The sequence below is a fragment of the Nipponia nippon genome, unplaced genomic scaffold (genome assembly GCF_047370975.1).
Source record: "Nipponia nippon isolate SJK-2023a ecotype South Korea unplaced genomic scaffold, ASM4737097v1 scaffold_7, whole genome shotgun sequence".
Taxonomy (NCBI): domain Eukaryota; kingdom Metazoa; phylum Chordata; class Aves; order Pelecaniformes; family Threskiornithidae; genus Nipponia; species Nipponia nippon.
The window spans coordinates 25,545,661-25,563,175 of record NW_028262391.1 but is presented as its reverse complement, the minus strand read 5'-3'; the positions used below and the strand labels follow the sequence as shown (position 1 = coordinate 25,563,175).

General features: G+C 43.4%; 1 protein-coding gene across 1 annotated transcript; it reads left to right on the top strand.

The window, feature by feature from the left end:
• The first annotated feature begins 7,509 nt into the window (after positions 1-7,509).
• Positions 7,510-12,840, top strand: GPR148 (G protein-coupled receptor 148). The gene is made up of 2 exons (XM_009460497.2): positions 7,510-7,588; positions 11,685-12,840. Exons 1-2 carry the CDS (start codon positions 7,557-7,559, stop codon positions 12,838-12,840), a joined length of 1,188 nt encoding a protein of 395 aa, XP_009458772.2. The 5' UTR covers positions 7,510-7,556.
• The last annotated feature ends 4,675 nt before the right edge of the window (positions 12,841-17,515 follow it).

The window sequence follows — 17,515 nt, the reverse complement described above, 5'->3', positions numbered from 1 at the left end:
GAGTTAATGCGAAACAGGTCACTGGTGCTAACCTGATGCTTTGTGCACAAATGGCAACTCACAGCACCTGCAGGAACCGCACAGCAATTTAAGAGATGGAAACAGACCTAAGGAAGAGAGTGAGACCTAAGGTAAGGTATTGCTGAGACTATTTCAGGTTTGGGTAAGGAAGGGGTTGGGGACTGAACAAAAGGAGGGGATAGAAGAATTTTGTGTCCTGCCTCAGTGCAGTGCATATAGCCCATTGCAGAGCTGGGTGCTATTGCTGTCCTCTGAGTTGCTGCTGCTAGTAATGGTACCCCAACTAAGCAGGTTTGGAAATGTCTGTACTGAAATAAAAGCAAAAGTCTTCCTTCTCAGTTTGTGAAGTGACCTATGGACTTTGGGCCTTAAACTGCTGCAAAATATGAAATGGGCTTAGGACAATTTGAAGTAATAAGTTGCTTGGCAGGAGAAGAGCAAACAATGGTGCGGGGTACTAACAACTGATGCTGGTAATAAGTAAATTAAAATTGTCACTAGTAAAGTACATGTAGGGGGTTTTCACTGAGCAATGCACAGAGTGATTAAAAAGTTAAAATTAATTGAACTTGACAATTAAAAACAAAATAAGAAAGCACACTTATAAAATGTGCTTTTGTAAGTGAGCAAGAACTGGTACATTGGGAAGGAAATGCAGCAAGTTAACAAGAATGTGAATGAATATTGCTGTAGGCCCTGGTGAGTGCTCTTTGTTTCACTGTGCTGCCTTCAAGGGGCTGGAATCAGTTTCCCTTGCTGAGAAGGGTGGTGTTGCTAAATGGTATTATGATAACATAATGAGAAATCTGAGCAGCTAAGTCTTGACAAGGTATCCAGCTTGAGTTAATTAAAATAGAGAAGTCATACTGTGGTGCCAAGGGAAATAGTAAAAGCACAGATGGGGAGATTTGATTGCTTACTGAGGATTAGTGTGGTTAGTACAGAGGTCTTAAAAGGACAAAGGGACAATCTGGACAACCTCAAGGCTGGGACCAGAAGCTGAGAAGAGACGTGGGCATGTGGGTTGCAGATAAGACAATTTTAAGGGTCGCTACCAGTGTGAATTCGTGAAGGAAAAGGCAAGCTTCAGGATTAATCCAACTTTTTTGTAATTATGGTAGTAGAGTCTGGGAAAAAGGTGCCTGTACACAGCCATAGCTCGCCATAATAAATGTAATTATGTTCATACTGTAGTAGAGCCAAGCCTAGGCTAGATCTGTTTAACAAAAGGTTATCCTGAGCCAAACTGTTCCCAGTCCAAGCCAGGCTGGCCCATCCTTTTCAGTGTGGTTCAAAGTGCACCTCAGCATGCCAGCTGAGTCTTGGAGGTGCCAGTCACAACTCTGCTGGGGTCCAGTAGCAAGAACGTCTCTGCTCCAGCCTGGAGCGGGGAAAATGCATGTAGCATGGGATGAAACTTTAGTGGCTTTTCTGTGCTGTTCACAGCAGCCATAATCCCCTAATGTCCACTTCCCACAAAAAATCATAGTGCAGAAATACAAGTAGATCAGATAGAGTTGTCTTCCACGCTCCGTTTGGCCTAAGAGCCCCAAGCATACTGAATGAGACAGCCATAATCTCTCCTCTGCACATCCTCTCATATTGGGCTTAATTTCTGCATGGATTCAGAGGGATCATACATAGGCTTATTGCATTTATTGCTGTCTTCACTGGGACTGCATGGAGACGCAGGAGGTCTGGGCTGATCAGATCCTAGGACAGGCTTGTACAGAAAAGCCCTTCCCTCCACCCCCCCAAAAAGAAAAGAACAAGCCAACCAAGTAAAAGCTCAGGGCAGGTTTGATATTTCCCTGAGAAGAGGAAAGGAGGCAGAAGAAGGAAATGCCAGAGCAGATGAAAAATGGGGAAAAAATTCCAGATTAGGAGGGATCCTTAGAAAAGTAAGGTGCATGAGTGTAGGAATGTTTCTTTCCACTCTTCAGCAGACTAGATGCTGCCTAACCTTTGATCGGCTCTCTGTCAGGTTAGAGATCTTCTTGTGCCTAAACAAAGGACACAGGCTGCTTGTTCCTAGGCTACTATATTAACTGAAAACAAAAATAGTGAATTACTTAGTAGTTCAGAGCTGCTTTTGTTGGGTCTGTTGCTGGCAATCAGTCCTGATTATGCATAAATTATCAGATAAGCTGGTCATTTATAGCATGCTAAAACCAGACAGGACAGTATGAAGGGTGGGTAGGAGGAGCTGACCCTTCTCCAGTTCATTTACAAAACCAAATACTTTTTTATAATTCTGCATCCCTGCAGACACCCTGTGAGGCTCCAAGGACCCTATCTTGAGTCAAAGAGAGAGTTAACCCGCTGCAAGCTGCTCTCTGGCATGTTGAAAGACTTTGCTTGGTGGGGGGAAAGTCCCCAGGCTGGTGTTTATTGATGGCTAATCGGGGGACAGACCTCTCTCTATTTTGCGAACAGGACAGGTGGGACTGGGAATCTTGCCAGTCAGCGGCTTGGGGTGTAGCCTCCAGGGCCCTTACCTTCCTTTGGTCTGTCCTTACGTGCCATTTCTCTCACTTCAGGGCTGACGTCACGGCTTCTGTAATGTTTTTAGCAAAGTGTCAAGGTGAGACGCTTGCTGTGAAACTGAATGTAGACCACGTAGCAGGCAGCTCCTATGCCAGCCCAAGCAGACGGCAGTTCAAGAACATTTGGTTTATGTGAAAAGCCTGTACTGCTGGTGGTGCAGATTGGAGGCTATGGGAGCAGAGGGGCATCCCCTTACGCTGAGTCCTCAGCTTCTCAGGCTGCCAGCAGCAGAAACAGCCTTAGATGCATGGTTGCTTTGACTAAAAGTGGGGCTCAGTGATGCATATCAGGAACTGCCTCACAGAGGGTGTTGCCAGGAGCTGAAGTGGTTCACATACAGACAGTGTAGGAGACTTTCAGGACAGATAGCTGAGGATGAAAAGTGGCATTATGCATCTTGTTTTCACCATCACTTCGATCTCCGATAGCAGGCAGGAGAAAGAAATAAGTAGAGAGGCAATCTCAGCTCAGAAATTGATGCGGAAGAAATTGGCCTGATACTTGGCAGGAAATGAAGAGACACAGCGGCAGGGGTTGAGGTGGTGTCCTGGGGGACGGCACGCATAATTCCACAGCTGCTGTGCTAGAGCTGTAGCTGGCACTGATGTAACAGCGCTGGTTTGAATACAGCTCGGGCAATATCCAAAAACAAGAGAATATTGTGTGCTTCGCAGGGAAGCCAAGTGCTTGAAAGGGGAATGAGTCATGGAGCAGCTAGTATCGGGGTGACCACCAGAACATCCGATGGTGGTAGCGCTTCCAGGAAGGGGAGCTGCGCAGGGGTGTGTGCCCCTGAGCTGCCTCAGAGCATGGCTGGGGACTTCAGTGGGGGGGACTGGTGCAGCTCTGATCTGATTCAACTCACAGCTGGTTAAAATGCCTTATTAAAATGGGTTGCTAATTCATTTAAGTTTTCTTCCTGTATATGTTGTCTTGCAGCTTTTGTGATCTATAGCAGTTTTGTGCATCTTTATATTCCTCTTAGTTGCTACCCATTGTGCTGGGCTGGCACTGACATGTTTTCTTTGGAGCAAGAAACTGCTGCTTCATGGGAGGAAAAAGCAGCTCAATTAAAAGGACCTAGGAATTCCTGGGAAAACGCTGAGAATGGGTTAGAGAAATTGTTTATTCTCTAATTGCACCCAGTAGGTGTAAATACAATTAAGTCTTATCAGACGGGCATTTGTCTGTGGATAGCTGAGCTATATCTGAGCTACCTGGAAGCAGTTTGGAGCTGGCTACTGTGCTAGTAGGTAGCAATGCTTATGAAAGCATAGAGAGCCTGAAAAGGGAGTGGGATATGTTTGGTCCTGAACCAAGACTCAGGAGATGAAATTCTAATTTCTGGCTCTGCCATTGCTTTTCAGTATGATTTGTGTTGAATTGCTGAAAAATACATCCAGCCTCAGTTCTTCATCAGGTACCATTGTACCTTTATTCACAGAGCCTTTGCTGGCTCTAGGCGCTGCCGAGGACAATAGCAAAGAAAAAGAGAGGATATATCTTCTCTGGTGCTCCTCATGCACATCCTTTAATGAGCTGGAATTTGGACTGGAGAAGAAAGAAACAAATAATTAAACTAGAAATAAAATTGACTGTGTTTAGTGAAGATCCCAGCTTCCTGGCTGCCTTCAGCAAGGTTCTCTCCATGCCTCAGTCTCTCCCTGTTTTAGGCTGTAACTCCGCCAATTTAGTGAGAAGTTCTGGGCATATCAGGGGGTGATGTGCCCTCTGCCTTGTGTCTGTGGAGGTCACCAGGAGAGTGAGACTGATGTGGGCTTACATAACCCAAACACTGGTAGTCTTGCCTAAAAAAAAAAAGAAATCTTTTCTTTACAAGTTTGGAGCATTTGTGTTCCAACATTCGTGTTCCTGCTCCCTCCCTAACATTGCTTTCCTGCAATGAAGTCCGAATCTCCCATGTGAGAGGACAGTGTATTGCTATGGAAATGAGTGGGAGCAGTACAAAGCTGCTGTTAGGAGGACAAGGCAGAGCCAGGCCTCATGTGGAGAAAATCTAATTTTTAAGCACCTGTGCTGAATAAGTAACAAAGGAGCTGCTGGGAAGGGACAACAGAGCTTGTGAATGGCACTGTGTATGCGACCCACAGCATATCCCCCGCTTGGCTAATAAGAGATTGTGACTCTTATTCAGCACATGCTGGCAGTTAATCTCTCTGCCATATGGCGGCTGTGCCTGGCACCTGCTTCATCAGTGTGAGATAAGGTCAGCATCTCCCTGTGGGCAGAGGTATTTCAGAGAATCAATGTTGCTTCAGCGTCTTTGCCACCCGGGAATGACTGCCGTTCCTGGGTACAGTGCTGGGAGCTGGGAAGGAGCATCTTAACTTTGGCAGTGAGGCTCCTTCTTTCCAGGGGTGGTGCTGTGCCTTGTGCTAGCCTGTGCTGCGTACAGATTGCATCCATTCGTCCACAGTCTGTCATCAAAAGGCATGAATAGGAAGAGATAACATGTATTTTCTTTCACACTGCTTTTTTCCTCCCTTTTCTCTGTTTCTACTCCACTTCTAGCATGTTTCCTCCCGTCTTGATTCCTATATTGTCTTTGCCCCCCACTTGTACAGTGCAGGCGAAAGCTTCCCAGCTGTCATGGAGGAACTGTGACACTGTACAGCTGTGGCTGGGGTCCTCCTGTCTGCTGCATCACCATTAAAGCCCCTGCCTGTGTGTGCCAACCTGTCTCTTCTACACTTTTTTCCTTCCATCTCTCTTCTGGTATTTCATTTTGTCTTGCACTTTACACTCTGCAGCCATCTGTCTCCCTTCTCATCAAATCATCCTTCAAGGAAATACCATGCTAAACCTCTCCTGTACTGCCTGGCTTTTATATGAGACAAAACATGTTAAGACAGGGACATAGCCAGACAACTTCTGCTTCTGCCTGCATACAGTAGTCCTTCCTAGGCGATGTTGGAGATCATTGCTGATGAGACAGGACAGAGACTGAAAATTTTCAGTGCCAGCCATGACCAGAAAGACAGAGAGCCTGAGATGGAAGGATGCTCTTAGGATGTTGGTGGATGTATATAGCTTCTCCATTTGAGCAGCTTTCTCTTAGGAGAAGGAGCTTTGTCCCTGACTTAAAGGAGGAGTCAAGGAGCCACAAATTCAGGTGTATATTTCTAGTTCTGCCTGTGACTCTGTGTGATATTGAATGTGGGTTAAATCTCTTCTGATAGTTGCTAAATCCTCAGACAAGAGTGATATGGTATTGTTCTTTACTCAAGGCCTTAGATTTCCGCAGGTAACTCCTGTTAGTGCTGATGTTGTATAGTGTTTGAAATTCTTTTAAAAGGTTCCTCACAAATTAAACTGCTTTAGGAAAGAAGGCTGATATTTTTTAAAAAGGCCTTATTTAGTAGGCCATTTCTCCTGTTTCACAAATGCATTGTTCTGAAAAGCAGGTAGGCAGGAGAGATCATTAAATCTAAGGAATAGTCTGGGATGGCTTCTCTTGTTGTCCCACGAATCTGTCCGTAAATGACCATGTAAATTAGCAGTTGTTTGCCATAAATCCCTGGTCATATCTGCAGCTTGTCACATGAAAACATGTTAGTGGATGAATCATGTAAGTCCTTTCAGCACGAAAGAGGCACTGTGGCAGAAGAGGAAAACTTGTATTGCTTTGTCTTGCCAGGCTCAGGAAATGAAAACGGGTGAGTTCTGCTAGCTGCCGCTCACAGCAGTCAGGGCCAAGCAGTGACCTGCTGAAAAGTACGTGGCGTCTGGGACTTACAGGCACTTCTTTTTCTCAGGTTGTGTTACTTTTCTAACCTTTTGTTGAAATATTCATCAAATATTCCAAAATTCTGTTCTTTTGACATCCAGCTTAATTCTCAATATTGCACCTGCTGGGCAGATTTGGTACAAAATTTACCTTGACTTTGTGATCACCATGGCCTGATGGTATTGGAAATAGAAAAAGTGATTCAGGGATTTAATGCCGAGTCCTCCCAGTCTCTCAATGTCCTCTCTTTTGTTTGATAGCTTCATCAAAATGTCTTCAAACCAGCACTTCCTAATCCCTGTTTTCTTTTGTTTCAGTTTTCATTTGACCTTTAAAATCATTGTAATCTGAGCTTAGTTTTCACACCCATTTCTTTACTTCCTTAACTTTAGTAATTGCTATGTCTGATTTGTGAACTTTGTACAGTTACAAGAGCAATGGGTATGTCTCTTATCTATAGTAAATAACAAGCAAGGTGCTGAACAATAGTTCTGGAGCCAAGTGGAGACAGATAGCTGAGGCATGGAGACTAGGACAGTCAAGCTGTACCACTCCCCTGCGGGTCCTGACCCTGAAGAGGCTGGCAGAAAAGTTTAGAGGGGATCTTAAAAGTTTAGAAAAAAGTTGTCTTTTAATTGACTATCTAAAGGAGAAGAAAAAGGGAAAGCTCAACCAGAAAAACAGTACAGTTAAACTGTTCTGATTACCTGTTTTTTTCACTGACAGCAGCTCATTTCCCCAGAGTGAGAATATGGATACAGGCAGGAAATAATTGCAGCTGGTTCTCTGCCCTGCTGGGAGGAGCTGGCCTGCTCATAGGCACTTGGCTATTCATGGCTGGGAGAGCTTCACCAGCAAGAGAGATGCCTTCTGGACCTAGATAAGCCAGGAAGGGGGACATTCTTCGAAGGAAGTTGAAGAAACTGCAATAGCATATGAAGGCTCCTGAGCTCAAGGCTCTGTTACTAAACATGGCTGGAAATATCCATATGAAGCAATGTTCCAGTGAAAATATTGATTTGTTGAGCCCAATTGCATCATCCAAAAAACTTCTGTTCAAGGAGCTGTGGTGGACTCTGAGGCAGCCTTTCTACACTGCTCTCCCTGGGCTCCTGGCCAGGCAGATCAGTCTCTGGGGCAGACCCAAACCACAGTATCATTTTCTAGGCTAGGACCTGGTGTGTGATGTTGGAACAGGCAACCACGTCAAAGACTCCATGCTCATACTGAGGCCAGTGACATGATGGCACCCAGGGAATCTCAGAGGCGAATGTGAGCATGCAATTTAGTCACGCACTTCCTCTGGGTATCCCCTCCTAACACAATCTCTTGGGATAAAGGGCTGGGGAAATCTTAGCATTATTCTGGTTGGCTTCCCTTTCTTCTATGGTGCTTCCCTGTCATGGCAGCAGTGTGCTTTTTGATTTGTTGAATCTGTTAGACTAAACTCTTTGTGAAATAGGAAGCTTCCCTATGGGTGTACACAGTTAAGTCCATACCAACTACTGTAAGGCAGTAATATTTCTGACCTTTTCTGTTCAATTTGACAATACCTATTTATAGTCACTAACAGAATATAATGTAGTACAGTCTTTGCTGGATTTACAGTGTTCAGTATGGCTGAATGCATGCTTTCTGAGATCTCCCAAACTCAACAGATAAGATAACTAAGCTTTCAGTGGGATGTTGTTTGAAGCAGAAATGAGTAAAGTACTTAACAGTGTGTGATTTAGTTTGAAAATCAATACAGACTGTATTGAGCCAGAATAAGAGCCAGAAGAGGGGCTGCTAATACTGTAGGTCTGAATCAGCAAGATATGTAAAAAGTGCATCCATCTAACATAAATTTACCAGAGAGCATTTTAAAAAAATCAATAACTAGAGCATTAAGGCCAGGTTTACAGGAAATTGCAGGAGAATCATTCAGGTTGGCACCACAAAATATTGAAGACTGAGATGCAATGGCAAGGAGCTGTCAGTTCAGAATCCTCAGGAGTGGTCTTCAGAGCTGCCATCCCCTTGCAAATGGTCCAGATGTGGAAATGCCTCCTAAGCTCAAGAAAATGAAAAGAGACAACAGCCAGGTATCCTCCAGAGCCACCTATTCTGGGCATATATCAGTAGTGTGCCAAGACACCAACCTTTTAAATGTTTAAATCTTGCAGAGCTATACTGAACAGTTATAAGACCCTGTGGAAATCTGAGGGGAGTGGCTTTGGCTGGACTTGCCCAGGTCTGATGGGGTTGAATTTGTCTTTCAGTTATTTGCTATTTTCCATTTTTGTAAAACTAAAGCCTGCCTGCACTCCTAAGACTTTAGAGTAGCACAGTTAAAGCTGCACAAGTTCATGCTATAGGGCTTACTCTGCCATCATAGGCTGTAGCAGATGAATAGTTGAGCACAGGATAAGCAAGCCTGTAAACTTGTGATGTATCATGGGCTCTGTGGTACTCTTTGCATGCGGGCTAAATAAGAGTCATGAGCTACTTTGCATTTGTCATGAGGATCTATGAGCTGAGAGTGAACCTGCAGCCAGCTACTGCAGAAAAATTGGCAAGGTCATACCTTTGCTAACCCTTCACATTATTTACCTTACATTATTCACATTTACACTTTTATGGCCATAGAAGTGGATTTTTAAAAGGTGGTTCAGTTGAAGGTTGCTAGAGTTACCGCTTTTGCTTTGTCCTTTTCAGTAGTGAGGATGTCAGTGTTTTGTTACCCTCCAGATGTAGCTGGGACTTCTAGCCCATGATAACCAGCTCTTTTATCCAAGAGGAAGAAATAGCTCTGCTATAAGGATGTTGTTTTCAGGCATCAGGAGAAAAATAATTAGACTGAAAAATAAGAACTATTTGTTAATTGAACAACTATATATAAACAAGCCCTTGAGATATATCTTTGCAGAACTACAGTGCTGTATAACATCACTCTGTGAAATACTTGGCTGCATTAGACACTCCTATAAATGCCAGCAAATTATTGTATAACGTATTTGCATTTATTTTTCTTTCGGCCAAAACTCTGCAGCTGAGATGACAATGAACACTTTTGTTTGTTCACATTTAATCCTAACCAGCTGGTGGAAAATACAGTTGTGATTTTTATATGGAAAACAGAGAATCTGCCCATTAATAGGACGTCCTTGGAATGCCAAGAGCTGGGAGGCAGCAAACACTTCCACCATTAACAGAGGTCTGAAATTATGGTTGGAAGCGATTTGTACACACTTGAGTTTTCATAGCTTCCCTTCCATTTTTCAATAATAGTATAATTCAACAGTTTGGGTGTTTGAGTGCTACTGTCTACTTAAGGTATTAACTGTGTTGTGACTCATTGATAGATGCGGAGCATGATCCTGAGGCCAAATGTATAATTGCATCAATATTGTTCACACACTTTTTTCAGGGGATGCAGGATTGAGTGAGCAAAAATAATCACCTTCTGTTTTGCCTACCTGGGCACCACGGCAACTGAAATGCTGTGCTTAAAATTATCATTGTTTTTTCCTCCTATCCCTTTGTTCCATATGGTGCAGCCTGTCAAACTGTCTTAACATACAGCTCCATGGATGCCAGCTATCAGTGTGTAAGGAAATGAAATGTGCACAAGACTTGATGACTGATGCCGAGTTTCAAAAGCTGTTTGCTTTGTTACTTGGCATGCCCTGAGACAGCATGTCCGTGCCACAGCACGACTTTCTGCGAGGTGAGACTGTGCACTGTCTCCCATGGATGGAAGCATGCTGCATTTCTATATGCTGTTAAAGTGTTCAAGCATGCTGGTAGTGCTGGGGAAATAATGAATTTGACAATGCCATGTTAAGTAAGGAGCCACGTTCCCTCTGCTCTTGCATTGTCAGTAGTAGAATCGATATTACTTGAGAGGAGAAGGAAGATCATACTTGAAACAATAATTAAAGATTTGACCATGCTGGTGAACATGGGAGGTCCTGGTAGACTTGTCAGGACTGCCAAAAGGGTTGTCTCAACTTAGACATTTTTATTTTTAGGCACCTAAATAAATAATGTAACTTCAAAACAGCTGAGCAGCCAGCAGATTTAATTGACTACTTATTTTGACTATTTTAATAGACCTTTGGCTTGTGCACACACTGTGTTTCAGATACTGGGAGTAATCCTTTGGTGTTTATCATTACTTAAAAAGCTCCAGGATACCCCTGCACCACCAATGAGAAGAGCACCCAGAGCTCTTGACAAAGCTGCATATTCTGTGGATCTCATCTTTGCTGCTTATGCCCTGTGTAAACAGCAAAGTTAGTGTGATGTTGTAGCAGTGGTGCGCTGCTTTGTGCGGTGTACGCAGGGGTAAGCAACTGCAGGGGGTGTAGGCCAGGAAATAAAAGAGTGCTGCTATGCCCACTTTGCATCACACAAGATGATGAACAACTGCATCAATACAGTCTTTTTGATTAAAACTAAAGCATTATTAGCCAGTGTTGAGCCTATTAAAAAACAAAACAAAACACCAGCTTTTCTTCTGATCAGACCATGCCTTGAAGAACTTGAAGAGTTTCCTCTCTGCAGTCCAGATCCTTCACAGTTCTCTCATTGCACCCCCACGTCTGATACTGAGATCTGATAGTAAAAGCTGAGCAATGCAGCAGCAGCGTGCTGGCCAGCAAGCCAAGATTTGGTCTCCAAATGGACATTGGAAATGTCATGCCCAGTCTGCTGTAGGTTATGTCAGTATGTTGTAGTGCATGTCACTTATCCCAGACAATTCACAGATATAAGTCTGCAATAGATGGAAATTCAGTATTTGTACATGGTGCATTAAAAAAGGCAGGGGAAGGAATCTATAAATAACATGATTTGGTTCACTGAAGCAAAAATGTTTGTCATCTATAAATAAGATAATTTCATTCACTAGAGCCATTGTGATACAATTTTACAACAGGATTGAGAGCCATTTTTATTGATCACTTCAAATCAATTGTGTTGTTGCATACAAATTGGTACAAAACATCACCCAATCACATTTATGACTCTCCTACATCAGTACACGTGGAATGTTGTTCTGTATCATCGCATATTTGTTTAATCAAGCTAATATTTCATCTGCCTTGTTGGAGTGATAATGTGATGAGAACAAACTCAAATTACTGAAAATGATCAACCCATTCATTTTTGATCAAACAGCTAGCTGAGGGATTTAGAGGTTTTTTTTAAAGCACACAAGGATTTATTCTCTTCTTCTAAACATTAGATTTTGCAGAAAGAAAAGAAAGTCTCCACTTTAGGCAAAACCACCTTTTGGCACTGCAGAATTCACTTACAAGTTTCAACTTTCTGTCCTTGAGAAGAACTGGTAGAATTGGCTACAGAAATCACTTTGCTTCCACAGGCTTTTTGCATCCTCTGCTTCATTTGCCTTTCTAAGGACTCAGTGTAGAAGATCTTGCTTTCTCCAAGTCAGACAATCATCCCAAAATCCTAAGGAAATGGACTTCTCTGGCTGCGCTTCAGTAAAGAGAGCGAATGCAACTGGATACCACCACAGGGAGGTGGAGTTCAACAGTTCCTCAAATTTGGATGACGCTTCTTTGTACTCTTTGCTGGAGGAATGGGCTCTCAACTCATCAGGCACAAACATGAAAATGTTTTTAATCCCTCCAGTTGTCTGCCTCGTGGCAGGTGTCCTCATCATTCCTACCATCTTGTTTGTGATCTTCTCTAGGTTTAGCATCCGTCAGGAAACAAGGTACATGCTGCTGGGAAATGCTCTGCTTTCTGATCTGACATACCTTTTGTTCTACACCCTGTCAGCTGCTCTCAGCGCAGCACATGTACATCTGCCAAAGGAAGCTTGTGTCCTCCTATTATTTTTGCTGGCAGTGGCTTACTGTGGAGGATTGTTCACAGCTGCTGCAATAGTCTTGGACACATACATAGCTATTTTGTTTCCTTTGCGCTACATTGCTATTTTGCCTCCCTCACGAGCTAAAAAAATTATTGTATTACTATGGATGTGTTCTGGGGCTTTCCCTGGGATTTTCTTTTTGGTGCTATCGAGCACTCACAGCTTTCTGCCCTGTGTCCTGGAAATATGCTCAGTTCCAGTAATACTAATATTAACTCTAAATGGGACTGATGCTGTGAAGCTCTGTTTCTGGCTTTCTACCACGGTTATCTTTCTCTGCCTGTCTCTAATATTTTGTTGCTATGCTATTCTGTATTTTAAAACGAAACGATCGGGTATATGGGAGAGCATCTGCTCCAGAGCCAGTGTAACGTTCTTAATGCACAACACTGTGTTATTTTTTTACTTCTTTCCACTCTTGGCCCTTTTTGTAGAGTCATTCTTGTGCATTAACATTATCGTCAGACTGCAAACAGGAATCTGGGTCTCCCTGACAGTCTGCAATGTCCTGATGATTCTGCCTAAAGTTTTGTTCCCTTTTCTGTATGGGCTTCGATACAGAGAGATCTCAGCATCTCTCAGATCCATTGTCAGAAGGAAACATCTTCACGTGGTGTCACCTGCTCCATCACCATCCTGAGCCAACGCAGAGCACAGCCACAGCAGAGGAGTTGTCCTTACCTTGTTAGCATGCAAGCCTGATGGCAATCACTCTTCTAAAGCAGCAGGGATCTGAAGAAGAAGTGATCAACCCATGTCAGAGAAGACGGGTTGATCGCTCTGCCTCCTTGGTGCCAGAAGGCCACAGATCTTTCGTCACGTCACAGCTGAGAATACAGCGAATGCTACCCTGGATGAAGTTCTAAGCTTTGTTCTGATCTGGCAGGGCAGTATCTTTTGGAGGAGATATTGAATCAAGATCATTTTTACCCATGTGTGGCAGATGCCTTTCTGGAAAACAGAAAATGAAAAACAGATGGTGCAAAGCAAAGGGGGTAACCACAGGTCTTGTGACAGTGTCACCTACAACAGAGAGGATCCTTGACCAGACATGCTGTGAACACAACAGCGATTTCTTTCAACTCACAGTGTATTCTTGCAAAGTTGGTAGCCAATGTGCTGTTCTTTAAAACATACACTGAGAGGTGCTTCTGGAAACTGCTGTATTCAGTGAAACGCTGTGCTTCATCTTGTGCAGGGTGCTAGCATATTAGCTGCCTTATGGATTCTGTCTGACTATCTGCAAAACTCTGAATTTTTTATAAAATCTCAGTTTGATAGGGGTCACCTTGATCAGTGTCTGTTGGGCAGCCCAGCACGTGATGCTGTCAGGGTGTAAGAGAGATGGGCTGCTCGGTGGGGGAAAGCAGGAGCAGCGAGTGGCAGTGCCTCCCTGCAGGGTGCCATCCCGCTGTGCCCGTGCTGGCTGAGCCGAGCAGGAGGCCACAGGGAGCCTGGGTCAGCCCAGAGCCCCGATTCCCTGCTAGGTCCGTATTGATGTGACCAGGCCAAGGCTGAGCCCAGCAGCTGGGGCAGCAGGGCAGGAGCAGCGAGGTGCAAGGCTGGGCACAAGTGTACCCGTAGCACAGCTCCGACATGACCCGGGGTGAGGGACTAAGCATAAACGGTGTTCCTGAGCCTCTGCTGAGGCATTTCCCAGGTCTGTCTCACATAGATCTTCTCCAGCAGCCTGATCCCAGGTTATAGCTGCACCACATCAGAGCTGCTGTTGGGCACCTGCCACCAAACCCCTAGGAAGGTCAGGAGGAGAGGCTGCAGAGCCTGTTGATGTACTCAGGGGCAAGAAAGATGATATCTTGTAAGAGTATTTTAGGTTTTCCAGATCAGCCACCTACCTACAGAAGGTGAGTGAAATGTATTTCTGATCTTTAAAGAAAGCAAAATTTCATTAGACATAAATGTTAGTGTGGGAAATTTAAATTGCAGTGTTTGAGAAAAGAGCTTTTGTATTTCTAAAGATAATATTTTTAGAATTTCTTACTTTTTATGCAAAAATACACTGGACTTTAAAAAAAATAAAAAAGGCATTAGAAAATGGCCCTTGCTTTCACCCTGTGCAATATTTTGCTTGTGTGCAGACTCTCTCCACCTTCTGTTTGCTTAAAGCAATACATAGAAAGTGCTGGATGTGGCTTTTGGTATTTCACACTAATCTGAAGAATTCCACTAAGTGTGAGCCAGGAGGAGATAGGTGTCTGGTTGCATGAGATGGTTTTTGGCAGTGAAGCCTGTTTGAGAAGTTCCTGCATATCTCTTTCTCTCCTCATTCCCAAACTGCTTTTCAGTTCTCCTCACATTGTAGTGTCTGCTCTCTCCAGTTTGCTGATACAACTGCTTCTGGGGTTGCAGGTTAAAAATATCCCTCCAGAGAGAAGTGGTGTCGTTTTCATTTTTACCAAGATTATCCCAGTGATCTGTTTTATAGCATGTTCTGCAAACAGCTGTGCCAGCGTAATTGAGGGGGGTACCAAATTGCAGTTCAGAGGTGGGAATGAGCAGAGACATCTCAGAGGCTTTGCTTCTAAGGGGAACTTCTTGTGTAAAACCATCTTTAAGGTAAAGCTGCTGCAGGCGAATAACCTGTATTACTGTGTATTTGCTTTAACCATGGTTCTGTGCTTCCCTTATTTTGACCCAAAGGAACATTAAATTCCTGAGAAATGGCTTTGTTTTCCAGAAAAAAAACCCATATTTCTTCTCAATCCTCTTCAATAAAAAATTAGGACCTAAAAGTTTCTTTTTACTGGCTGCTTTTATTTTTGTCCAAGATGAATGTACTGTAGACACTTGGCACACAAGCTATGTTTGTATAAAGGCTTTGGTTTCAGCCTATAACAGGGCTCTTCCATAACACTAGAAAGGATGGGGAAAATGTCTGTATACTAGATCAGGTGCTTTCTGGTAAATCCCTTTAGCATGCGGTATGATCAAGAATGGAAGAGGTACTGATAACTCCCCAGGCCGCTTCTATCCTGAGCCACATCTTTATGCCAATGCCTGTTGGCAATGATGCTGATAACTTACAGGTTGTTTTCTCCATGCAAACTTCTTTCAAGCCTTATTACCTGAAGTTTACCTATATTGTAAATTTTCATGCTAAGTAGTAAATATAACTGTGTAAATAGTATAAAGCAAGGTAGTTCTATATACAGCCATAGGTGACTTTGAATAGCCGCAGATTAGTAGCGTTTGATCTTCCTGCTTTGTCAATTATGAAGTTAATCTCCAGGACAGACTCGGATAGGATTATATTGCCAATTCTGTAACTTTTTCTTACATACACATCCCCTGGATATATTTAGAGACAGCTAGGAGTTTGGTGACATAAAGAAGGACAATGAAAGGCGGAGGAAGTGAACTGGTGATCGGGGGAAGTTTATGTATGTATGAAATCTGTCTACAGTGATATCATAAGGACCAAGCAAACAAAACATTGCTTTGTGGAAATGACCTTCTAAGAAAGATGAATGAAATAATCTTATTCATGTCCTTGAAACTGTTCCCTAAAATGGGTGTTTGCCTAAGGAAGATTTTTAGTTGAACTGAAATTAGTTAAGTTGAATGGAATTCTAAAAAGGTCATTTACATTACGAGTTGATGATATTTTATTAATCCACTTTAAATTGGTTTAACATTAGATCGGTAAGTTTTTCTTACGTGACTGCTTGTAGGTAACTTCTTACCATGGAATATTACTGTGCTGTTTGGTACAAAAGCACCATGTTACATCATGCGTAGAAGAAATACACCGTACATCCTAATCATTTGCCTTTGGGGATTTCCCCAGTCTATCTGAATAGGACCAAAGGAGTCACCAGGTCAATGTCACAAGCACTAGGTTCCTATAATTCTTTTCATAAATGTCTTGAGTTTTGTCTTAAAGATCGTTAGGCTTCTTTATTTGCCAGAACCTCATGGCTGTAGCGATTAGCAACCTTGTAAGGATGTCTCCAGATAAGCTCTGGAAATTCAAACTGAGACTATTTACCAGAGCCCAGCTATCGACCTCTCCGAGGTCACATAAGTGAACTTCTTGGATGTCACTGTGCCTGCCCAGCATTTTAATTTAAAGTGTAATGGAGAGCAGTTGACTTTAACATGTGATTTGGCAGCTGGGGGCAGTAATCCTTTAATAAATTGCAATAGCATGAATCACTAAAGGTATTATAATTTATCACCTAAATATATTCCTGGTCAGTTTTTCCGCTCTTTTCTTATGCCAACATTGTCACTTCACTTACCACTGCTCTATTCCCTCTCTCAGTTGGGTTTACAGTGCAGTTGACTGCTGTCTGTAACCTGCAGACTGAAGGGAGTCAAACCTCATTCCAGGGGCTGGGTCTGTGCCATGCAGCACTGGAGAAATGATTAAATCTGGAGTTAAATCTGGATCTCAAATGAGATCAGTTTCAGTGTCACGAGATACGAAGAATCTCTAGGCAGGTAAACAAGCACACAGCTTTGGATTTGGGGTTTAGTCCATTTGAGTAATTATTCAGTAAAACTAATTAACCTCCTGCAGTTTTAGTAATTAATATTAGAGTGTCTACTCCTGCCCCATCAGTTGGCTGTGTCATTTTCTAAGGGAAGTTTAATATAGTAATAGGTCAGAAGGAAACTGGCATTTGCCTGGTTGCACTCGAGGCAGCCCCGAGAATCCCAGGGCTGTGTCCCAGCGCTGGGGCACAGCACCGGCTGCCCCTGAGACCCGTCACGCAGCTCCCGCAGGGAGTCGTCTGCTCTTTGCTTCGCTGGTCGCTGGTTTTGTACACTGAGATACTGTACGTCCTTTGGACAGAAACTGTGATTGTGGCCATTCCCTGGGGGAGGTGGGCATGTATGAGAGATGAGAGAGAACCCGTGGTAGGAAAAGGAAATCACAAGTTTCCTTGAAACTTGATTTCTGTTGTCTCCTGTCTCCACCCCCACCTCGCTGCTGGTAACTGAGGGCACAGCACTGCTAGTTCTTGCCGTTTTTTCACAAGCCTCGTGATTTTCGACATCTTCATAAAACTGCTGATCCCGAATGTTTTTGTTTTTCAATATGCTTGTAGTCCTTCAGATTGCAACTTGAATCTGAAAGGTACAAAGAGAAGGGAGGCAAATAAAAAAACCCAACTCTTCGTGAACTCCTGTTAAAACGTCAGAATTTTTGAGAGAGTCTCATGAGTTAGGAGAGGGAAAGGAGCCAAGCCATGGTTCTGCCATCTCGTGTTTGTCAGTGAGGGATGCTCTGGCTCGTGCTTGCCCAAGGTCTGCAGGTGTGGCTGGAGAACTGCCATAGGAGAGACAAG